Consider the following 23,786-nt stretch of genomic DNA (forward strand, 5'->3'; position numbering starts at 1 on the left):
GAGTGGGTTGCCATTTCCTTCTCCAGGGGATCTTCTTAGGAATTTCGTTTTGGGGACAGAAGATGATGCATTCAGAAGCGAGATTCCAGCCCCAGATGCAGGCGCGAGGAGGCAAGGAGATGGAATCCGGGCCTCGGACGATGCTGCTGCTGCTGCTAAGTCGCTTCAGTCATGTCTGACTCTGTGCGACTCCACAGACGGCAGCCCACCAGGCTCCCGCGTCCCTGGGATTCTCCAGGCAAGAACACTGGAGTGGGTTGCCATTTCCTTCTCCAATGCGTGAAAGTGAAAAGTGAAAGTGAAGTCGCTCAGTCGGGTGCGGGTACATCAAAGGAGGGCTCATAGGACCTCCTGGCGACCCCAGCGGGGACCAGGACAGGGGGCGGGCGGAGATGGGTGGCAATAAAGTTTGGCACGGGGGGGCGTGGCTGAGGCGGGGCATGGGGGCGTGTTGGAGTGGCGGGGCCGGGGTCAGGGGACGTGGCGGAGGTGGGGCGTGGTCAAGCGCAAGTCAAGGGGCGGAGCGGAGGTGAGTCGCGGTCGAATCTGGTACAGGGGGTCGTGGCGGAGGCCGGGGCAGGGGCGGGGCCAGGGTCAGGGCAGGGGGCGGGGTGGAGGTGTGTCCAGTCTGAAGGCAGGGGGTGGGGCCGAGGCTCGGGCTGGAGCGGGGCCGAGCTCGAGTTAGGTAACCTTGGTGGCCTGCTGCTCCAGTCTGGCCGCCCGGTTTTCGTGCATCTTGCTTCGCTTGATTTCTGGTTGAAAGATCGCCATGGCGCTGCGTGCGGCCGTGTTCGAACTGGGCGGGATCCTGACTCTGCCTTCGGCCACCAGTTTCTGGGATCGCGCCGAGGAGGAGCTGGCGCTGCCCGGGTAAGGGACCCCGCATCGCTGCCAGTGCTCAGAAGCCTGCGTGGTTTGGTCCGGGCGGGTGGGGCGCCACTCCTTGGAGAAGTTGCTTTTCGAGACTCGCGGTTCTGATTTCAGATTGCTGTAGGGCGAGAGCGCTGGGTGGAAGGTTAGAACAATTATTCGGCCCTCAAATACCAGTGTGTGTAAGTAGATCCACTGTCTTTCTAAATGCTGAGTGTTTAAAGCTCTCTAAGGACTCCAATGGCAACCCACTCCAGTACTCTTGCCTGGGAAATCCCATGGACGGCGGAGCCTGGTAGGCTGCAGTCCATGGGGTCGCGAAGAGTCGGACACGACTAAGCGACTTCATTTTCACTTTTCACTTTCGTGCACTGGAGAAGGAAATGGCAACCCACTCCAGTATTCTTGCCTGGAGAATCCCAGGGACGGGAGCCTGGTGGGCTGCCGTCTGTGGGGTAGCACAGAGTCGGACACGACTGACGTGACTTAGCATCAGCAGAAGGACTCCAAAATTGACCTTTATATTGAAATCTCTTCTTAAAGTCAGAGAAATTACTCCCTGAGGTGTCTGCTGCCCACTTACTTCTCTGTAATGGAATGGGCTCGGGTTTTCCTTGTGGCTCAGCTGGTAAAGAATCCGTCCGCAATGAGGGAGACCCGGGTTCGAGCCCTGGGTTAGGAAGATCCCCTGAAGAGGGAAAGGCTACCCCCTCCAGCATTCTGGCTTAGAGAATTCCATGGACTGTATAGTCCATGAGGTCGCAAAGACTCAGACACGACTCAGCGACCTTCACTTCAGAGAGCTGCGCTGAAGGTTTTTAGAGGAAAACGTCGTGTTCCTGCACAATGTTAACAGCAAAGCAGAAACAGCCCCCAAACCTAACTACTGGGAAATGGTCAACTAGGAAGCATAACCAGTAACCGGAATGTTCAGGATGAGATTTCAGTGACATCAGAACATATCTATTATAATAAGTGCAGAAAAACAAACCCACCAGAATGTACAACTGTTTATACAGCATGGAAACTATGGAAAAACTATTTCAACTATGGAAAAACAGCTACCTGTTGAAGATGCCTGAAAGAAATGTTCCAAAATATCCCTGTGGCTGCACCAATTTACATTCCAGTCAATAGTGCAGGCAGGTTTATCATTCTCCACATCCTTGCCAAACATGTTATTGCTTGCCATTCTAACAGATGTGAGGTTGTATCTCACTGTAGTTTTGATTGCCTTTTCTTGAAGTCCTTTTAACCATGGTATTGTTTCACTTTTTTTACCCTGTAAGTTGTATTATTATTTTTTTAAAAGACATTAAAAGAGAGTAAGGTATGTCGTATGTTTATACCTGTGACCTCATCAGTGGGGGAGAGAACATGACTTGTGAATGTGCAAGTCACAAGAATACTTGTCAGTATACCAGTGCATATACTTGAGAGTATATCTGTGAGTGTACAGGTCACCAGTAGTCAAGTTTACAAATGTACAACATTTCAGAGTTCAGAGTGCTAACCATTACACAATGGAACCCACAAATGTACAGAATTTCAAACAGCACTGGACTTTGAGTCCCACCTAGGTTAAAATCTCAGTTCTAATACTTAGCGTTGGGCCTAATACTTGCTTAACCTGACTTATTCAACTCAACTGAGACCTTAGTCTTAAAATAAGAAAATACCTCCCCTCAAATTTCTGTATGGGTTAAATTAGATGACACGTAAGATAGGTGGGCCACTGTGTTCCTGATCCATTTTTTATTTATTCAGTTCTCATGCACAGGGAGAAGGCAATGGCACCCCACTCCAGTACTCTTGCCTGGAAAATCCCATGGACAGAGGAGCCTGGTAGGCTGCAGTCCATGGGGTCGCTAATAGTCGGACACGACTGAGCAACTTCACTTTCCCTTTTCACTTTCATGCATTGGAGAAGGAAATGGCAACCCACTCCAGTGTTCTTGCCTGGAGAATCCCAGGGACAGGGGAGCCTGGTGGGCTGCCGTCTATGGGGTCGCACAGAGTCGGACAGGACTGAAGCGACTTAGCAGCAGCAGCAGCATGCACAGGGAGAGCAATGTACTGGGATATTCTGTTCATCCAGTGTGGCACTGACTCACACACTATCTCTGTGACCATGGTGAGGATTGTTCCCAGTAGTCACAAAACAGTATAGCAAAGCTAGCTGACCCCGGAAGTCAGAGTCCATGACTTTGACCTTATTAGCCTGTGGACAGAAAATGAAAGTGCCTCTTCACTTTTCCTTGTTCCTCTCCACATCCCAGACATCATCATAGTTGATACATAAATCATTTAGGCAAAACCCAGGGTTTTATTTGTTTATTTTATAATCTTTTGGCAGCAAAATCTTACCTGGCTTCATTTGGTGTCAAATCTGACCTGAACAAGCATGAAGTTATTTATCACCGTTATCTCTCCTACTACTGTAAATAATCACCTGTGCATGTGCGTGTGTTCTCAGTCATGTCTGACTCTTTTGTGACCCCATGGACTGCAGCCCATCAAGCTCCTCTGTCCATGGGATTCTCCAGGTGAGAATATTGCAGTGGGTTGCCATGTCCTCCTCCAGGGGATCTTCCCGATCCAAGGATTAAACCGGCATCTCCTGCTTTTTCTTCGTTGGCAGGTGGATTCTTTACCACTTGAGCCACCTGGGAAACCTCAAATAGTCACACCTTTCACTATAAATATCTTCATGAGTTTGATTACACAGGCTGCCACAGCCTCCTGGAGATGTTACTTAATATATGGTATATTCCCCATTTTACCTTTATAGTCTGAAAAATGCAGACACGTTTATGAATACATTGGTTGGTAGGTAGGTAGGTTGGTAGACAGGTAGGTTTAAAACAAACAGAATTCTAGTACATGTATTGTTCTAGGTTTTAACTTTTTATTTAATTTTTTAACTTTTTATTTAATTTTAACCATTTTATTTCATTCAACAGTTGGATGTCTTTTTGTTTACATAGACCTACTTTTCTCTTTTTAACCACTCCATAGTATTCCACAATATGGAAGTTCCATAATTTATTTAACCATTTTCCCCTGTTGGTGGACATTTATTTGTTAGTGGTCACTATTACAAATAATGTCACTATCATATTTTCATAGAGTAGTTTTCTAAAAGTGGAGTTGCCAAGTAAAAGGAAGTAGTATTTACATTTAAAATATTGACTGATTCTGCCAAGCTATTCTCCAGAACATGCTGTACCTGCCCTGACAATGCTTGAGTAGGCCAGCCCAGATCCTCCCTAAGGTGGACATGACTCTCCTGAACTTTTGCCAGACATAGAGGGAAAAACATTATCCTGTATCAGTCTGCATTTTCCTCTCTGCTATTCATTTTTATTGGTCATCTGTATTTTTTTCCCTTGGTGTTTACCTTTTTATACCATTTGCCCTTTTTTGCATTTGATTATCACTTTCTTCTTGATTTCTAGGAACTTTTTATTTCTACCATGATGTTTTATGTTTTTTACTTACCATCTCTTCTGCTACTTCTTTTTTAAAAAATATTTATTTATTTGATTGTGCCATGGCATGTGGGATCTAGTTCCCTGACCAGGGATTGAACCCGGCCCCTGGCAGTGAAAGCTTCAAGTCCTAACCACTGGACCACCAGGGAGTTCCTGAAATTATTATTTTTTTTAAATCTTTTAAGGCTATCTTTTGTGTAATTTCAGTGGTATTTTAGACAGAGAGAGAAACAGATAAATGCCCAGAGTGATGTCTTGGTACAATCCCCTCTTTCAATAGAATCAAGGCTGCAAAGAACAAAGCGCTTGATTTAAGAGTCTTAAGAATTGCAATTCGGGAGAAACAAATTTGGGTAAAACCGAGAGTGTTTTGGGGAAGAGAAAGAGTCAAGGGCTTATTAAGGCAAAAGCCACGAGGCTGTGCTCTGATTCAAGAAACGAAATAGTTGCCCTTTGGGGAAGGAACCTAGTACGTATCCTGAGTTTCTGGCAGGTATTCTGATGTCTCCTAGGACAGTACATAGGACAATACATGCTCTCACCCAGACTGAGACGTACATAAGTCATGTGTCCTCGGCAGCCTCCTGGCTCCATTCCAGACCGCTCGTTCATTATCATTATTGCTCGGTCATTCAGTCATGTCCGACTCTTTGCAACCCCATGGACTGCAGCATGCCAGGCTTCCCTGTCCTTCACCATCTCCTGGAGTTTGCTCAAATTCATGTTCATTGATTCAGTGATGGTATCCAACCATCTCAATCTTGGTTGCCTCCTTCTCCTCCTATCCTCAGTCTTTCCCAGCATCAGGGTCTCTTCTGGTTTTCCTTTCACTCTATTGTAATCCGTGCATAACCTTGTGTGCCTTATAACTCTACTGCGTAAATGTTTGTGCCCTTTGTCAGTATAAAAGTTCTCAGTAGGTATACAATTTTTCTAAAGCAGTTGTATCAAATCCTGCTCCTACCAGAAATATAAGAGAGTTCTAGTTTCTCCACCTTGTCATTAGTACTTGATGTCATTCTGTTTAAATTTAGCAAATCTGGTGGGTTTATGGTGTTATCTCATGGTTCATTTTTATGTTTTTTTAGCCCTTGGATTTAAAAAAAAATTTTTTTTTTAATTTTTACAATGTTGTGTTGGTTTCTGCCATACAACAACTCAACTCAAATCAGAAATAATTATACTTGTATGCTCTCCCTCTTGAGCCTCCCTCCCTTACCCCCATCCCACAGAGTGAAATAAGTCAGAAAGATGAAAACAAATGCATATTTATGCCCAAATGTGGAATCTGGAAAAATGGTACTGACGAACCTATTTGCAGGGAAGGAATGGCAACACAGATGTAGAGAATGGACTTGTAGACATGGAGGAGGAAGGAGAGAGTGGGACGAATAGAGAAAGTAGCATCAACATATATACACTATTATGTGTAAAGTGGATAGTTAGTGAGAATTTGCTATATCACACAGGGAGCCTGGCCTGGTGCTTTGTCACCATGGCTTTAATTCATGTTTTTCTGATGAATGATGATGTTGAGCTTCTTATTAGGTGCTTACTGGCCATTTGATAATTCTCTTGAATGAGACAGTTGTTTGTTGTAATTTCTTTTAAACCATTTCTTTGCTCTTCTCAGGATTTTTTGATCTATCTTTAAGTTAACTGGAAGTCTTTCTTGTATTTTTTTTTCCTTCCAGGAAAGGCATGATGGCAAACTACTATATTAGTTTTCCCTGCCTGAACCTGGTTTGTGTGGGTCTCAGCTTACCAATAACCAGTGTTCTGTTTGGGCCAGTCCTTGAGGTTCTTTTTGTGATTACAAGACATCCTTCAGCAGTAGCCATTGGGGAACTTTGAAAAAAATAAAGATCTATTACTTATGGGACCTGGAAATTGCACAGCACACCTGGGGCCACATAGTGAGGATATGAGGAGACTGAGAGCACGTGGGCCTGAGTTCTGCTTTTATCAGGGTTCAGGATGTGGGCCATGGTTTCATGGTGTCACTCTTTATTGGTGAATTTCAAACAAGAGCGGGAATTTAAAGCATGGAAATAGAACAAATACCCCATTTGATCAGTTATGAAAATCAACCAAGATCTCTAAAACAAAGGTGCCTCCTTGGGCATAAAATAAGTTTTCTGGCAATAGACTTGGGGGGCATTCTTTCTTGCCATCTTTTTATCTCAGTGTCTAGTGTGTATTACTCCACCATTTTCTCACATTTAAAGCTGCAAGCATAAAAGGCTGTTGTCAGTCTGAATTGTTCTTCTTTTGTGTATAGTCTGTTTTTCTTTTTTGCCCAAAATGTTGTCTGTTAGACTTTCTTATCCCAAGAATTGAAACACTTCCCCACCCTCTATCTGCTGTGGTTATTTTTTCATTAATTTTGACTGGTGAACACTTTTTTTTTGGTGAACACTTTTGATTTAAGAACTCAGATTTTTCTTTAGCCTGGAAACATCTTCTCCTATTTTTCCTTTGACTATTGCTTTTTGATCTTTCCTTCTATGATTCTTATTGTTTATTGAAGGAATTTGGCCTCCATGGGCCTTATCTTTTTGTACATTAATTCTTTTTTTAAACTTTTTTTAAACATTGAAGTATAATTACAATGTTGTGTTAGCTTCTATTGTACAACATAGTGAGTCAGCTCTGTGTATAAATATATCCCCTCCCTCTTGGACCTCCTTTCTCATCCCCCACCTCTCTAGATCATCACAGAGCACCAAGTTGACCTCCCTGCTTGCACATTCATTTTAATTGCTTCATCATTTTACTCTTTGTCCTCGGAAATCTTGTTGGGTCTTTTGATTCACTAATTTCATTTCTGTGATAGCCATTTCACTGTTCCCTGCTTTTATTAAGCAACCTTAAAATTTGAAAGTCATACTTTCCAGTGCCAACAACTTATCTCCAATTGCTTCTCTGAGACACCAATAAAAATACTGCCTCCTTTTGTATTATAGAGTTATCAACCTCTCCTTCCTGTACAGCTACATTCTTCCTTCAATTCCTCTTCTTTTACCTACCCCCAATGTCAGGCAGCAAAATCAATTTTCCCTGTACTTTTCCATCTCACTCATCCAGTGTGTAATAGCTATTTGTTTATTTGTTGCCTCACTTGTTCCCCTAGGAGCTCCCTAAGAATATATCCATATTTTTTCATTTTTCTATCACAGCACCAGACACAATGCCCTGATGCCTTAGGTCCTCAATGAAAGATTGTTGAGTTGAACTGTGTGTTGTTTCTTCAAAGTGGGTGGCAGCTAAGAAGGGCACAAGGGATCTTTTCGAGGTGATGCACCATGTCGTGCTTAGTAATTCAGTCATGTCTGACTCTTTGTGACCCCATGAACCCTAGCCCACCTCTGTCCATGGGGATTCTCCAGGCAAGAATACTGGAGTGGGTTGCCATGCCCTCCTCCAAGGGATCTTCCCAACCCAGGGATCAAACCCAGATCTTCCCCATTGCAGGTGTATTCTTTACCATCTGAGCCACCAGGGAAGATAGAAATGTTCTAAAACTGCAACACAGTGATGTTTGCGCACCACTACAAAAATTACTACAAGTCATTGACTTGTACACTGAAAACTTGTGAGTTTGAGGACATGTAAGTATAATTTAATAAAGTTATATCTGAAAAAAGACAACCAATGGCAAAGATGTGCCAAAGCCATTGTTGATGTTAGAAAACTGAACAAGGCTATAAATAGTAGGGATATTTTTTTTAATATTATGTCTTAATGTTAATCACTGTTACCTGCAAGAGGATTCGTTGGGTAAAAGGTTGTTGACTTATCAGATATGAAACTCCCAGATGTCTGTCCTCTTAACATGGAATGTTAAATATTAATACTTTCAACTGGGTTGCCAATTCCATTCCATTCTAAGTTTTTGCCTAGAGCCCTATACTAAGAAGGACTATAAATCAATGTCTGAATGCAGTGGTATAGGATGTGACAGGTTAGAAAATCGGCCAGGAATTTGAGGGAACAGAGTTGTATCTGCCATCTGCTACCTGTCTGATGTCACCCAGCCAGCCATGGGAGGTGAGAAATTATCAAGAAAGTGGAATGGAACCTTTTGTTTTGTAATGTAGGAAAGTAAGAGGGTAATGGCCTGGTCTCTCTCTGTCTGCCTCTCCTTTGGGCCACATACGCAGGATAACCATGAACCAGTGTATTAATCAGCTAGGGTTACTGTAAAGAAGGACTACAAACTGGGTGTTTTCAACAGCAATTCCAGGAGCTAGAAGTCCACCATCGAGGTGTCTGTCCCCTGCCTGCTGCTGTGATGAAGTCATTGAAATGTTCCCAATGTTTCTTTGTGTCTTGCAGAGGCTTTCTGAGTAAAGCTTTCCTGAGAGGAGGCCCGGATGGTCCTAGCATCCGTGTGATGAAAGGAGAGATCACATTCTCCCAGGTGCAGTGACGTCTCAGAGACCCCCTTGAGGAGATGTTCTGTGCCTACACCCATCTTCCCCTGCTACCCATAAGCTCCGTGAGGGCAGGACGTCTTCTGCCTCATCCATTTACCCCTTACAACGCTTAACTCACAAGACTGGTGTGGAGACATTTCAGGCTGGTTTACTGTCTCTTTGAGCCAAACAGAGGGGCATGCCTCAGTGACTAGGAGATTCCCCAAGCCCTTGAAGATGTGTGCCAGGGAATTACAGCAGCCAGAGTAGCTTTTTTTCCCTCTTAAGCTGTAGTTAAATACACATCACATGAAATTTACCACCGTGATCATTTTTAAGTATACAATGCAGTAATGTTATGTATATTCATGTTAGGTAACCAAATCCACCATCCATCTCCAGAACTGTTTTTAAAAAAATTTTTAAGTTAATATGTTGTATTTTCTTTCTTTCTTTCTTTTTCAGTCACATGGAATGTGGGATCTTAGTTCCCCCACCAGGGATTGACCCTGCACTCTGTGCTGTGAAAACTCAGAGTCTTATCCATTGGACCACCAAGAAAGTCCCAGAATTCTTTTTATCTTCAAAAACTGAAACTCTATACCCATTAAACAGCAACTTCCCAGCCCTCCTTACCCCCAGCCCCTGGCAACCACTATTAAATTTTCCATGTATTTGGCTACTCTAGATACTTTATACGGGCTTCCTTGGTGGCTCAGATGGTAAAGAATCTGCCTGCCTATGCAGAAGACCCGGGTTGCATCCCTGGGTCGGAAAGATCCCCTGAAGGAGGAAATGGCAAGCCCACTCCAGTATTCTTGCCTGGAGAATCCCATGCATAGAGAGAGGTGCCTTGTAGGCTACAGTCCCTGGGGTCACAAAGAATAGGACACAACTGAAGTAACTAACACTCATGCAATATTTGTCCTCTTGTGACTGGCGTATTTCATTTTGCATGAGGTCTTCAAGTTTCATCCATACTGTAGCATGTGCCACCATTTCCTTCTTTCTAAGGCTGAATGGTATTCCACTGTATGGATAGATCACACTCTGTTTATCCATTCATCTTTCAAAGGATGTTTGGGTTGCTTTCTCCTTTTAGTTATCGTGAACAGTGCTGCTATGAACATGAGTGTACAAATATCTGTTTGAAACCTTGCTTTCAGTTTTTCTGGGTATACATCCAGAAATGGGATGGCTAGATCATAGGGCAGTTTCACTTTTTAATTTTTTGAGGAACCACCATATGATTTTCCATAGTGGCTGCACCATTTTACATTTCTGTGCAACACACCCAAGGTTACCAGTATTTCCATATCCTTGCCAACTTATTATTTTCGTGTTTTTTTTTTTTTTTTAATGGTAGTCATCCTTAGAGTAGTTGTTTTCAGGCCAAGCCACTGGGTCAGAGGCAGTTTTGCTAATTAATAACTATGTGATGGGTGGACTTTGGAATCTAGGGACAGAATGTGGGTCACGGCTCCCACTTATAGATGTGTGAGCACACCAAGTCACAGAAGCTCTCAAAGTCAGTTTTGCCATCTATAAAATGAGACAAATAACACTGTCCATCTCCTAGGTTGTTATGAAGATTGGAAAGTGCTTAGCACAGTGCTTGTCATGTAATAAGTGCTTAAGAAATAGTGGTTATTATTATTACTACAACCTTAACTTTTTTAATTTGTGCATGCTCAGTCGCTTTGGTCGTGTCCAACTCTTTTGTGACCCTATGGGCTGTAGCCCACCAGGCTTCTCTGTCCATGGGATTTCCCAGGGAAGAATAATGGAGTGGGTTGACATTTCCTCCTCCAGGGTAATCTTCCCATCCCAGCGATCAAACTCAAGTCTCCTGCTTGTGCTGCCATTTAAAAAAATGCCACAGACTAGGTGACTTAAACAACAAAAATTGATTTTCTCAGAGGTCTAGAGGTAGAAGCCCAGGATCAAGGTGTCAGCAGGGCTGGTTTCTCCTGAGGCCTCTCTCATTTGCTTGCAAATGGCCTCCTTTTCCCTGTCCAGACACATTGGTCCCTTTGTGTGTATCTGTGTCCTGATCTCCTGTTCTTTAAAGGACACCCATCAGATTGGATTAGGGCCCCCGGTGACCTCATTTTACCTTAGGTAAGTGAGTGAGTGAAAGTCACTCAGTTGTGTCTGACTTTTGGTGACCCCATGCACTGTAGCCCGCCAGGCTCCTCTGTCTGTGGGATTCTCCAGGCAAGAATATTGGAGTGGGTTGCCATTCCCTTCTCCAGGGGATCTTCCCAACCCTGGAATCAAACCCAGGTCTCTCGCATTGCAAGTGGATTCTTTACCATCTGAGCTACCTTAATAATTCTATAAAGACCCTCTCACCAACGACATCACATTCCAAGGTCCTAGGATTTAGGACTTCAACATGAATTTGGAGGAAACAAAAGTAGGCTCGTAATAGGGATGTTTGAGTAGTTTCCAACTGGGAGCTCTTGGGAATATCACTGTTAGAACACTTTGGCTCATGTCTTTTGACATGTGTAGACAATTTCCACTGAGTATGTGTACAGGACCCTAATGCTGAGAAAAGACCCTGATGCTGGGAAAGATTGAGGGCAGAAGGAGAAGGGGGTGGCAGAGAATGAGATAGTTGGATGGCATCACCAACTAAATGGACGTGAGTTTGAGCAAACTCCGGGAGATAGTGAAGGACAGGGAAGCTCAGTGTACTGCAGTCTGTGGGTCTGCAAAGAGTCGGACATGACTGAGTACGAACAATAATGTGTCCAGGAACAGATCTGGTGGATCACAGGCAATGCGTGTCTTCAGATTAAGTACGTGCTGCCCAAAGCTTTCCCAAGTGGTTGTACCGACTGACAGTCCCTCATCAATTCACTTTTGCAGTGGGTGCCATTCATGGAAGAAGACTGCAGGAAGTGCTCCAAGGACTGTGGAATCTGCCTCCCAGAGAATTTCTCTATAAAGCAAATCTTTGAGAAGATACTTTCATCAAGAAAGATCAACTACCCCATGCTTCAGGCAGCTGTCACTCTCAAACAGAAGGGTAAGGATTCAATACTGGCCATTCTCTGACCTAATTGCAACGGAACTGTTGGGAAGGTCAGGTTGTAGTATGTTGAAATGTGGTTGGAGATCAGGAATTTTCTGGGCCTAGATGGAAAGCTGTTCTTCAAACACAGCTTCAAAGTAAATTTTAGGAAATGGCCAAAATCAGCACTATCAGAATACCTGTAAGAAAGAATTTTGTTTAATTAGCAATTTATGCTTCATGAGCAAAATTCTCCCTCTACCATGGTACCAGTAATGACCTGAATGACCCAACCTCTTATCACAGTGATTAGAAAACAAAGCCTTTTTATTTTGTTTTATTTTGATTGTGCCATGAAACACAGAAGATCTAAGTTCCCCAACCAGAAATCAAACCCACACCCCCTGCAGTGGAAGCCCATAGTCTTAACCACTGGACCACCAAGGAAGTCCCAAAAACAAGACCTTTTAAGCAACCATGATTTTCTCAACCTCTTCATGTCACAGTGGTTGAGCTATATGAGCTGGCTGACATGGGTTCAAGTGGTGTCAAATAGTCTAGGACATGCGGTCATGTCCACTCAATAGGCATTTACTTATTTATCACAGAAATTTTAACTGTTAATTACAAAGATGATTTAAAATATGGAGAAATGCTTTAAACAGGAGGTTAAATAATAAAAGCAGAATGGTAAAAGTGTCAGAACACTAAGATTACACTTATGTAAAAATGCAGTTGGGTATAAAGAAGGAAAGGGCTTCCCAGGTGGCACTAGTGATAAAGAACCCACCTGCCAGTGCAGAAGACTTGGGTTTGATCACTGGGTCAGGATGATTCCCTGGAGGGAAAGCATGGCAACCCACTCCAGTATTCTTGCCTGGAAAATCCCATGGACAGAGGAGCCTGGAGGGCTACAGTCCATAGGGTGGCAAAGAGTCAGACACAACTGAACACACACACACACACACAAACAAACAACACACACACTAACAAAGTTTGCAGTAACGTGGACTGGGAGGAGGGTGGAGGGTTGGAGTGGCAGTCAGAAGGTGGGATTCTAGGCCTTGCTTGGCTCTTCCTGTACTGTGTGGCTCTGGGCAGGGTAGAATTTGTCTGAGCTTTCATTTTCCTGTTGGTAAAGGTGGGATGGTAAGGCCTACCCTGCCTGCCCCAAAGGCGTAAGGATCAAAGGGGCTGATGAAAGTTAAAACACTTTGATCAGATGAGCTGACAAATGTCACAACTTCTTGCTCTGCAATTGCAAGGAATGAAGGGATGTATCATCTCCATCCAAAAGCCCTTGGTACACACCACTAGCTGGCTCTCATGTCTGCATCAGAAGGGGCGGATGGGTAAAGATGGTGCTTTTCCAACTTGTCAGTTGAGAAGCCGAGCATGAGGAGATTGATGTAAGTGAGCAGAAACCTGTTTGGCCCCATCTTTGGGGCCCCCTCAGTGGGACACCCTGAGCTTCGCAGAGCAAAGTTCTGTAGCTGGCCGATTCATTGGCACCTTCTTGCTTAGGATTTACAACCTGCATCCTCACCAACACTTGGCTGGATGACAGCGCAGAGAGAGGCAGCCTGGCCCAGGTGTTGTGTGAGCTCAAGCCACACTTTGATTTCCTGATTGAGTCATGCCAGATTGGAATGGTCAAGCCTGACCCTCAGATCTACAAGTTTGTGCTGGACACCTTGAAGATCAGCCCCAGTGAGGTATGTGGACACTGCCTTTCGATGGAAAAGAATGTTCTAGAGTGATTGCAATCAAGAAAAATTGAGGGACCTTCCCTAGAGAGTCCAATGGTTAAGAATCTGCCTTCCAATGCAGGGGACACAGGTTCAGTGATGTGGGGTAACCAAGCCCGAACACCCCAGTGGAGAGATCCAGGGTACCACAACTAAGACTTGATGCAGCCAAATAAACAAATAAATTTTAAAAACATTAAAGAGGTGTGGACAGGTAGGGGACACCTGGGACTTGGCAGAGTGGTCCAATGTCCAGTGGCAGAAGCGACTTCTCCCAGGCCAGGACTTCTAAAGGGTTTTCACCTGCCCCTTCAGCCTAGGAAGTTCTACCAGAGATGGCCCTCTGGTTGACCTCTGTGCCTCTTGCAGGACCTTGGTTAAAACAGGCATTATTGTCCAGACCCTTCAGAATGGCTTCCCAGGTGGCACTGGTGGTGAAGAACCCACCTGCCAATGCAGTGAGACGTCAGAGATGCGGGTTCAATCCCTTGGTTGGGAAGATACCCTGGAGAGCTTGGTTAAAACAGTCATTATTGTCCAAAGCTGCCAGACCAGCTGCCTGCATTTACCTATAAAGAAACATAGACCCTGGGAGACTTTCCCAAAACCACAGGCTAGTCAGTGTCACCCAACCAAAGGCTGTACAGGAAGGGGATCCAATACTGCAGGAGTCTCCTTGTAGGCACCCCCACACCCCTAAATCCTGCCTTCGTGCCATCTCTAGATTATTTGGTCTGAAATGTTGTTTTTGTTGTATTTCACTACTCTATTCTCCACAAACGTGATTGGACCAAGACAAATTCCTCTCTGACACTTTCCTGTTGGCCCCTTTCACCCATAAGCTGTTTGTTTGACACACGGACTCTCTAGTTGTGGTGTGAGAGCTCAGCAGTTGCAGAGTCAGGCTTAGTTGCTTTACAGCATGTGGGATCTTAGTTCCCTGACCAGGGATCTAACCAGTGTCCCCTGCATTGCAAGGCAGATTCTCAACCACTGGACCACCAGGGAAGTGCCAAAGGATCTTTTTTTTTTTTTTTTTAATTTAGATCTGATCTATTCAGAATTTATATAGAGAATAAGTGAAAGAAGGAATAACTTTTCTTCCCCCCAGTTGAAATATTTAATCTTTTAAGTAATCCTTTTCCTTACCAACTGGGCATGACAATTTTATTAGAAACTAAATTCTCATTTGAGTCTCATATGAGTCTATTCCTAGACTCTTCTATTTCATTAATATGTTTATTCTTTTCTAGAACAAAACTTTTTCTTTTTATACCTTTTATAGCTTCATATTTTATGAAACCTTTTATTATATGACCTTATTATAGGTCTATTCCAAACATTTTTTTGGAGGGAGTCTATTCATACATGTTGATTTTCCTAGATGAATTTTAAGTTTCATCTAGTAAGTTTATATGCATCTTTCATCTTCTTACAGTTTCAGATTCAGGGAACATGTGTATCTAACTATGTGTTTATATGTATGCTTACATAATTAAATTAATTACAAAATTTATTTTAAGAGTGAACAGTTACATGGAGAGAAAAATACTCAATATTTTATCAATCTTATCATGAGATTACTAATCCTTTTTTTTTCTTTTAAGATTTTTTTATATGGACCGTTTTTAGTCTTTATTGAATTTGTTACATTGCTTCTGTTTTACGTTTTGGTTTTTTGGCTGAGACGCTTGTGGGATCTTAGACCCCTGACCAGGGATAGAACCCACACCCCCTGCATTGGAAGGCAAAGTCTTAACCACTGGACTGTCAGGGAAGTCCTGAGATTACTAATTCTTAACCTCAGTCACTGTCCACATTGTAGCATATTTCAGGCTAATGGCCCTCGTGCTTCAGTTTTGCTTTGATCAAACTAACGCTACCATCCATGCTCTTTGCATTCAGGTGGTTTTCTTAGATAACTTCGAAACTAATCTGAAGCCGGCCCATGAGATGGGGATGGTCACCATTTTCGTCCACGACACTGATGCAGCCCTGAAGGAGCTAGAGAAAGTAACCGGGGTGCAGGTAACTTTCCAGCTGTGCCGAGTCGGATTTCCAGTCACTTGCCTATGTTCAGCCATGCTCAGCAAAACACGCAGAGTTCCAGGCGAGGACCTCCTGGGTGGAAGACTGTTACCCTTCCTGTAACCAGCATGATGTCTGTGACAAACTTCCTAGTTCCTTCTCTGCAATCAGTGAACAGGGAACGGATGCTCGGAGAGCAAGAATCTATATTGGTCAGAGGCAGGGGACCAAGACTAGAGCCAGGCCCTCAGAGTCACATATTCAGAGTAAATACTGAGAGTGTCACTGCTGGGTCCTCCCCTGAGGTGGTCAGGAGCCCTGTTCTTCTCTCATCTGCCTGGTGATGCTACTGGCACTCAGGCATAGTGGTTTAGTTCCACCTGGGCCACACCCTCTTGGTAGTCAGAGGGAAGGCTCCAGAGTTAACCTGTTCCTCTCTCAGGAGGCAGGGAGGCCCACCAAGATGCTGCTGGGGGCTGCTAGGGGTTAGCCTGCTCTGCCAGAGAGGAGGTATCTTTTGTTCTTTTAAAAATAAACTTATTTATTTAGCTGTATCAAGTCTTAGTTGCCATACACGTTCTTTCTGACACTTAATACCACCAAATGTGTGAAGGTTTTTCCCCACATCAAGCAGTTCTCTGCTGTTGGGCTCCTTCAATGGACCGGAACCTGGTGGTCCAGAGTCAATGACAAGAAAGTGAAAGAAGGAAAGAGGCTAATATTCCCTGGGTTTGCAGCTGGCCTTCACGCTCCAGGGAATAAGCCAGAAATAGAGAGAGAGATGGGAATACCAGACCACCTGACCTGCCTTTTAAGAAATCTGTATTCAGGTCAGGAAGCAACAGTTAGAACTGGACATGGAACAACAGACTGGTTCCAAATAGGAAAAGGAGTCCGTCAAGGCTGTATATTGTCACCCTGCTTATTTAACTTATATGCAGAATACATCATGAGAAACGCTGGACTGGAAGAAACACAAGCTGGAATCAAGATTGCCGGGAGAAATATCAATAACCTCAGATATGCAGATGACACCACCCTTATGGCAGAAAGTGAAGAGGAACTAAAGAGCCTCTTGATGAAAGTGAAAGTGGGAGTAAAAAGTTGGCTTAAAGCCAAACGAAGATCATGGCATCTGGTCCCATCACTTCATGGGAAATAGATGGGGAAACAGTGGAAACAGTGTCAGACTTTATTTTTTGGGGCTCCAAAATCACTGCAGATGGTGATTGCAGCCATGAAATTAAAAGACGCTTACTCCTTGGAAGGAAAGTTATGACCAACCTAGATAGCATATTAAAAAGCAGAGACATTACTTTGCCAACAAAGGTCTGTCTAGTCAAGGCTATGGTTTTTCCTGTGGTCATGTATCGATGTGAGAGTTGGACTGTGAACAAGACTGAGCGCCAAAGAATTGATGCTTTTGAACTGTGGTGTTGGAGAAGACTCTGGAGAGTCCCTTGGACTGCAAGGAGATCCAACCAGTCCATTCTGAAGGAGATCAGCCCTGGGATTTCTTTGGAAGGAATGATGCTAAAGCTGAAACTCCAGTACTTTGGCCACCTCATGTGAAGAGTTGACTCATTGGAAAAGACTCTGATGCTGGGAGGGATCGGGGGCAGGAGGAGAAGGGGACGACAGAGGATGAGATGGCTGGATGGCATCACTGACTTGATGGACGTGAGTCTGAGTCAACTCTGGAAGTTGGTGATGGACAGAGAGGCCTGGTGTGCTGCGATTCATGGGGTCGCAAAGAGTCGGACATGACTGAGTGACTGAACTGAACTGAACTGAGAGAGAGAGAGAGAAGGAAGGACACGGGGACCCAAGTCTGATGAAACAAGGGTGCGTTATTGAATTCTGTGTGACTATATATACCATATTACAAGGTAGCTTTTTCAGATAAAGATCAAAAGACCAGGCCTTACAAGTTACCAAGGAAACAAAGAGCAGTAGAAGCCATAAGGCCAAAAGGCAATCCATATCAAGAGGGTCGTAGATAATCCCTTTCACTGCCAGGGTCCAGCCCTGGTGGATCCAGGGAATTCGAAGCGGGGACGGCATTGGCAAGGATCAGGAAACAACTGCTTAATTAAACTTTAATTAAGGATATAAAGAGTAATGGAATAAGGATAGCTCAGTGAGGAAATTCAGTGGAGAAAAGAGGCTGAAATAAGGATAGCTCAGTGAGGAAATTCAGTGGAGAAAAGAGGCTGAATAATTCAGCCAGAAGGTAAGAGAAAGAACGACATGGTGAGACCAAGTTTCAGTGAACAAGGCCCGCACTTTAATTTCCAAAGTAGTTTGTATACCTTAAGTTATGCATAGAGGATAATGGGGGAAGGGGTAGAGTCATGCAGCAAGCCAGGCTTTCTTCCTGCAAACTTATCATATGCAAAAGCTTAGGTGATTTGCATCATCTTCTGGCCCAGAGGCCTGTTAACATTTTAAGATCCTTTCTTCAGAAAACTTATTTTTCTCTAAAGGTGGTAAGTCAAGCGCCACCCTCCAAAAGCATTAGATAGCAAAGGTGTGGTGGGCTATAACAAGAAAAAGAATTAACTCAAGGGTCCCAGGTTACAAACATTAAAGCTACTATTTACACCAATTATATTAATCAATACACTGCCAGGGACACAGCAGGTAAGGGATATGGAAACTTAGCAGCAAACATTGGCCCAAAAAGTGAAAATCCCTTCACCAATACAATTTCTAATCAATCTTTTAACTGCTCAAAGGAATCTGTATTTAGACAGTTTAGAACATCTCATGCCTCTCACAGTTTGGAGGCTCTGAGCAATCACATGTGGCCAGAAAAACCTATTCAGGCAGGCTAGAGGATTTCCAAAGGAGTTTGTAGGTTAAACACTGTCACACCCAGGAATTATTAACTGAGCTGTAAGCTAACTCTTTTTTCAGAGAGAGGTAGTGGGGGACATCCCTCCGAAAAGTCAGAGGTGTAGGTGAAAGCACAAAGCAGAAAGTAGGCAGACTCTGGTTTTGGGGGTAGATGCTCGAGAATTTCCAGGGGGACTCCTGAAGCTCGATCCCGCCTTTGCGTATGCCGAGCCTCCTTCCTCATGACCTTTGTCATGGGCAGAGTTCCTCATGCTGGCTCCTGGCAGTGATAGAATTCCAGTTGAGCTATTCCAGATCCTGAAAGATGATGCTGTGGAAAGTGCTGCACTCAATATGCAATATGCTGGCTCCCAGCATATTGCATATTGAGTGCATATTGCATAGTCCAAGCAGTAAACAGTCTAAGCAACATCCAAAAATCCTTTTCGGGAGGCAGGATGAAAGCCCAAGTTTGTTGGCTGACGTTTATGCATAATTCCCCTGGGCCCAGGCACAAGGGAAGGAGGTCATAGCCTAAAGAAATGTTAATTCTTTTTCCCTCCTCGCTAGAGTGTGAGGTCCCTTGCACATTCCAGGGAAGGATATCTGGGTAGAGTCATTGGTTGATATGGTTGGTCCTTTCTCCATCCATTCTGCGACCTGCAGTAAAAGGGGGTTGGGTAAACCCAGTAAGTATGATTTGTTAATCCAGCTAGAGTGGGGGTCGTGCAGGCCAACAGATCAAGCATAGCGATAAGAAGGTTTTCAGGACCTGAGGCATTCCCTGTGGAGAAACCAGATTTTCATCTTGATTAGTAAGGGTTTTTATCTGTCCCCAAGAGGGGCGGTCATAAAGTTGATGTCGCCCAGGGCAGTGCTTCCTGGAGATCTTTAAAGCCGACAGGGCCCGTATTGGAATTTCTTCCTCCTCGGGTTTTTGTTGTTTTGTCTCCATTTTGAATGCCGGGGTCCCCCTTAGGTCAAATTTTCCGAAGAGGGAGCCATGTGAGTTCGTTGGATCCATCTGGGGAAATACAAGCATAGCCCTTTCCCTGTAAGATTAATTTCCCAGATTTCCATTGTTTATTGAACCCGTCTTGATACCAAATGGGCAGAGGAAGAGAAGTGTCCTTCAGGTCCTCGAAATGTTTTTTAGCTCTTATCAAGATACCTCTTTGTGGTAAGTGTGAAAAACTTAAAACAAATAAAGCTGTATTAACAATAGTTATAGGTTTAGGGAATATCTATGTTGGAATCTAGTAGAGTCTGCTTTAGAAAGGGAAGATAGCAATGTTCCAGTGTACTCCCCTGTTGGGATCCTTTAATGGACTGGAACCTGGTGGTCTGGAGTCGATGATAAGAAAGTAAAGGAGAGAGAAAAAGGCTGATATTCCTTGGTTTACACAGAAAACCAATAAAGCTCCTGACATGGGGCTTGCGCTGTTCACGAAGGCACCTGGCGCCCTCTCGATGGGGTGAAGGCACAGAGCGCCTTCTTGAGAGGGTCTTAGAAGCCTGGGTGGGAAAGTGAACACAACAGGCTTCTGCGCTCCAGACAATTAGCCTGAGAGAGAGACAGAAAGAAAGACACGGGGACCCAAGTTCTGATGGAGCAAAGGTGTTTTATTCAACACTGTGTGAGTATTTATACTGTCTTACAAGGTAGCTATTTTCAGCAGAGCTAAAATCAAAACTTACAGGTTATCGAGGAAACATGAAGTCATCCATATGAAAGAGAGAGGGTTGTAAATAATCACTTTTATGGTATGGTTCATAAAAAGGGTCTTAAATACTTACTTATCACCGTATGGAAAAACTAACGAAGGAAATGCATGCATTCCTAAGCCCCCGGGAGTAGTTTGCTACTCCACTTAATTCCTGAATATTCAGGAATTAATAAGGGACAGAGGACAGATCCAAAACAGCACACAGGAAGCCTCCTGTTAAATGCTTCCTGACAATTCCCCCTATTTTATTTTATTTGTAAAAAAGGGCCTGACCAGTTGAGTTTGTTTAGTATTAACCAACCTTATAGAAAGGCAACGATAAACAACAAATATAATTACCAAGACAATCAGCAAAGTTATAGTTCCAGACCCGATGCTGTGGGTAATTCTTTGCCTATGGCTATAACAAAAGGAAGTGGGACACAGGCCTATATAAGATATGACTGATTATAGCAAAAGAAATAGTTACTATGACCATGACTGTTCCCTGTGAAATGTCCGGTCTAAGTTCCAAGTTGTTCGGTGCTCACAGCAAGTTTCCAAATGTCCCATTGTTCAGGCCCACTCTGTTTATCGAGGATAATCCTAGGACGAGGTGGGGCTAATCCACCGTCAAGCCACCCAAGAAGTCCTATGTCATGGTAATGCTCCATCGTAGTGTCAGTGACCCTCCATGTCACTTGTGTAACAGTCACACACCATGCTGTTAACCTCTTCTGAGCAACTGGATCACCACTTATCATGGGGTCCCCAATCAACAATTGTATGATTAGCCACAAACATTAATTTTCCTGATTTGGCTTGACATTTGTCCCAACGAACAGGAGTATATGTAAAGTTCTTATAAGTAAACCTTTTGCGTAATGTTCTTTGTTCTTTCCCTAACTCTTTCCCTAACACTTTCCCTAAAGTCTCAATAGTATAAACTTGGTTCACAAAGAAAGGGCAGTAAATAGTCCAAGCAACGTCTGAAAATTTTTGGGGGGAGGCAGGACAAAAGCCCAAGTTTGTTGGCTGACGTTTATGCATAATTCCCCTGGGCCCAGGCACAAGGGAAGGACTTCATAGCCTAAAGAAATGTTAATTAGTTTTCCCTCCTCCCCAAAGTGAGGGCCCTTTCACATTCCAGGCTTATTGGTGGAGTCATTGGTTGATATGATTGGTCCTTTCTCCGTCCATTTTACGTCCTGCAATAAAGGGCAGTTGGGTAAGTAAGCCCAGTTAAGTCTGATTAGTTAATCCGGCTCAACCAGGGGTCGCGCAGACCAACTGAGGTTTTCAGGACTACGAGGCATTTCCTGTTCAAAGACCAAGTTTTTAGCTCGATTAGTAAGAGTTTTTATTTGTCCCCAAGTGGGGAGATCATATGGTTGATGCCGCTGAGGGCGGTGCTTCCTGGAGATCTTTAGAGCCGCCATGGCCCGTATTCGAATTTCTTCCTCCTGGTGTCCATGTTGTGCCGTCTCCATTTTGAAGGCCACGGGCCCCCTTGAGTCGAATCTTTTGAAGGGGAAGCCATGTGGGTTCGTTTGATCCATCTGGGGAAATTCAAGCATACCACTTTCCCTGTAAGATTAGTTTCCCAGATTTCCATTATTTCGTTAACCCGTCTTGGTACCAAATGGGCAGAGGAAGAGGAGTGTCCTCAATTCCTCAAAATGCCTTTCTGTTCTCGTTAAGATATCTCCCTGTGGTAAGTTTAAAAATTTTAAAACAAATAAAGCTGTATTAACAATAGTTATACGTTTAGAAAACATCTTATATTGGAATCTGGTAAAGTCTGCTTTAGATAAGGAAGACAGTAGCGTTCCTGTGTATTCCCTCTTTTTTATTATTTTTTTTTTATTTGTAACTTTAGTGTGTGATGTGTTCGTTCAACTATGTCTTGTGTCTGTGGATTATAAGGAATACCTGTAATATGTTTAAAGAAAAAGATTGTAAAAATTGTTTAAAGTGTCTAGCAATATAGGCAGGGCCATTGTCTGTTTTTCTAGAACTAGGAGTTCCCATTACAGCAAAACAAGTTAATAAGTGGGTTATAACGTGTTGTGTAACCTCACCACGAAGAGGTGTGACCCAAATAAAAGAAGAATTCGTGTCGATACAGACATGCAAGGAAGAAGATGGAGAAAGTTCAGGGCAATGAGTTACATCCATTTGCCGTAATTCATTAGGTTGCAAACCGTGAGGATTAATACCTTGTGCGATGGGTCGAAGATGTAGGGGTCTTCATCTACCAGTAGAGCAATTACTAATAATTTCGTTAGCTTGGTGTTATGGGATTTTCCATAGCTGGTGTAGGGAGCCAGCATTGTTATGCAACAGAGCATGCTGTTCCTCTGGAGTAGCAAAGGAAACCAGTTTATCAGCTTGTTCATTACCATAGTCACGGGGCTAGGAAGACAAGAATGTGCTCGAAAATGTGTAATATAAATGGGAGAATTGCAGTTTCTAACAACAGATTGTAGTTCGAAAAAGAGTTGTTGAATAATAGGTTGATTGGAGTTTATGGTGGAGGTTTCTATATTTTTTAATACAAAAACAGACTATAAAGAGTCAGACTATATTAATGGGGTAAGGATGTAGGCAAACAACTTGAATAAGAGCATATAATTCATTTTGTTGAGCAGAATGAAATTTAGTATAAAAGACTTTATATTCCTTAAGAGACTAGAATGAAGCTTTGGCATTTTTAGTCCCATCTATACAAAAAACCTCAGGCTATGGTATAGGCTGTGAGCTGATAATGCAAGAAATAATACATTCAGCATTTTTGAAGAAATTCCACAGCTTACCAGAAGGATAATGAAATGAAACTTCTCCAAAATATTCCAGAAAAGCTATTTGGAATCGGTAGAAGTTTGTAATGCATTCTCAAATTGAGATTTATTGATAAGTATTACAATTTTATGAGGATCAGAGCCAATTAGAGTTTTAGTCCTATTTCTTCCATTGATAATGATTAGAACAATTAAATCAAGGTAGGGTGTAAGTGACTTTATTCCCCTAAAATGGGTATAGATCCATTCTACTGGGTGTTCTTGATGGGCAAGAAGTCCTGTGGGACAATGAAGAGAGGGGAGTACAAATAATTTTAGAGGTAAATCTAGTTTAAGGTGAGTAAGAAATTGTTTTTGTAATTTACTTTGCACTAAATACAGTTCCTCTCGTGTCTCTTGAGAAGGTGAAGAAGGGCTATTTAAATCAGGACCTCCTTTTAAAGTATTAAATAGGTTATTCAGTTCATAATTAGCAATGTCTAAAGAAGGCCTGTACACATGGACATCACCAGATGGTCAACACCAAAACCAGATTGATTATATTCTTTGCAGCCAAAGATGGAGAAGCTCTATACAGTCAGCAAAAACAAGACCGGGAGGTGACTGTGGCTCAGATCATGAGCTCCTTATTGCCAAATTCAGACTGAAATTGAAGAAAGTAGGGAAAACCACTAGACCATTCTGGTATGACCTAAATCAAATCCCTTATGACTATACAGTGGAAGTGAGAAATAGATTTAAGGGCCTAGATCTGATAGACAGAGTGCCTGATCAACTATGGATGGAGCTTCGTGACATTGTACAGGAGACAGGGATCAAGATCATCCTCATGGAAAAGAAATGCAAAAAAGTAAAATGGCT

The 23,786-nt window shown here is 43.3% G+C and overlaps 1 protein-coding gene across 3 annotated transcripts in view; it reads left to right on the forward strand.

Moving 5' to 3' along the window:
• The first annotated feature begins 648 nt into the window (after positions 1 to 648).
• EPHX2 (epoxide hydrolase 2) overlaps positions 649 to 23,786 on the forward strand; it is a 71,209-nt gene continuing 48,071 nt past the window's right edge. For 2 of the 3 annotated variants that reach the window (XM_027549991.1, XM_027549992.1), the window contains exons 1-5: positions 649 to 870; positions 8,703 to 8,787; positions 11,660 to 11,819; positions 13,329 to 13,519; positions 15,458 to 15,580. In XM_027549991.1, the coding sequence (XP_027405792.1) occupies positions 770 to 870; positions 8,703 to 8,787; positions 11,660 to 11,819; positions 13,329 to 13,519; positions 15,458 to 15,580 (660 nt within the window). In that variant the 5' untranslated portion in view covers positions 649 to 769. The remainder of the gene's footprint in view (positions 871 to 8,702; positions 8,788 to 11,659; positions 11,820 to 13,328; positions 13,520 to 15,457; positions 15,581 to 23,786) is intronic. The other variant, XM_027549993.1, reaches the window with a different exon arrangement.

This window comes from Bos indicus x Bos taurus, chromosome 8 (assembly GCF_003369695.1).
Source record: "Bos indicus x Bos taurus breed Angus x Brahman F1 hybrid chromosome 8, Bos_hybrid_MaternalHap_v2.0, whole genome shotgun sequence".
Taxonomy (NCBI): Eukaryota; Metazoa; Chordata; class Mammalia; order Artiodactyla; family Bovidae; genus Bos; species Bos indicus x Bos taurus.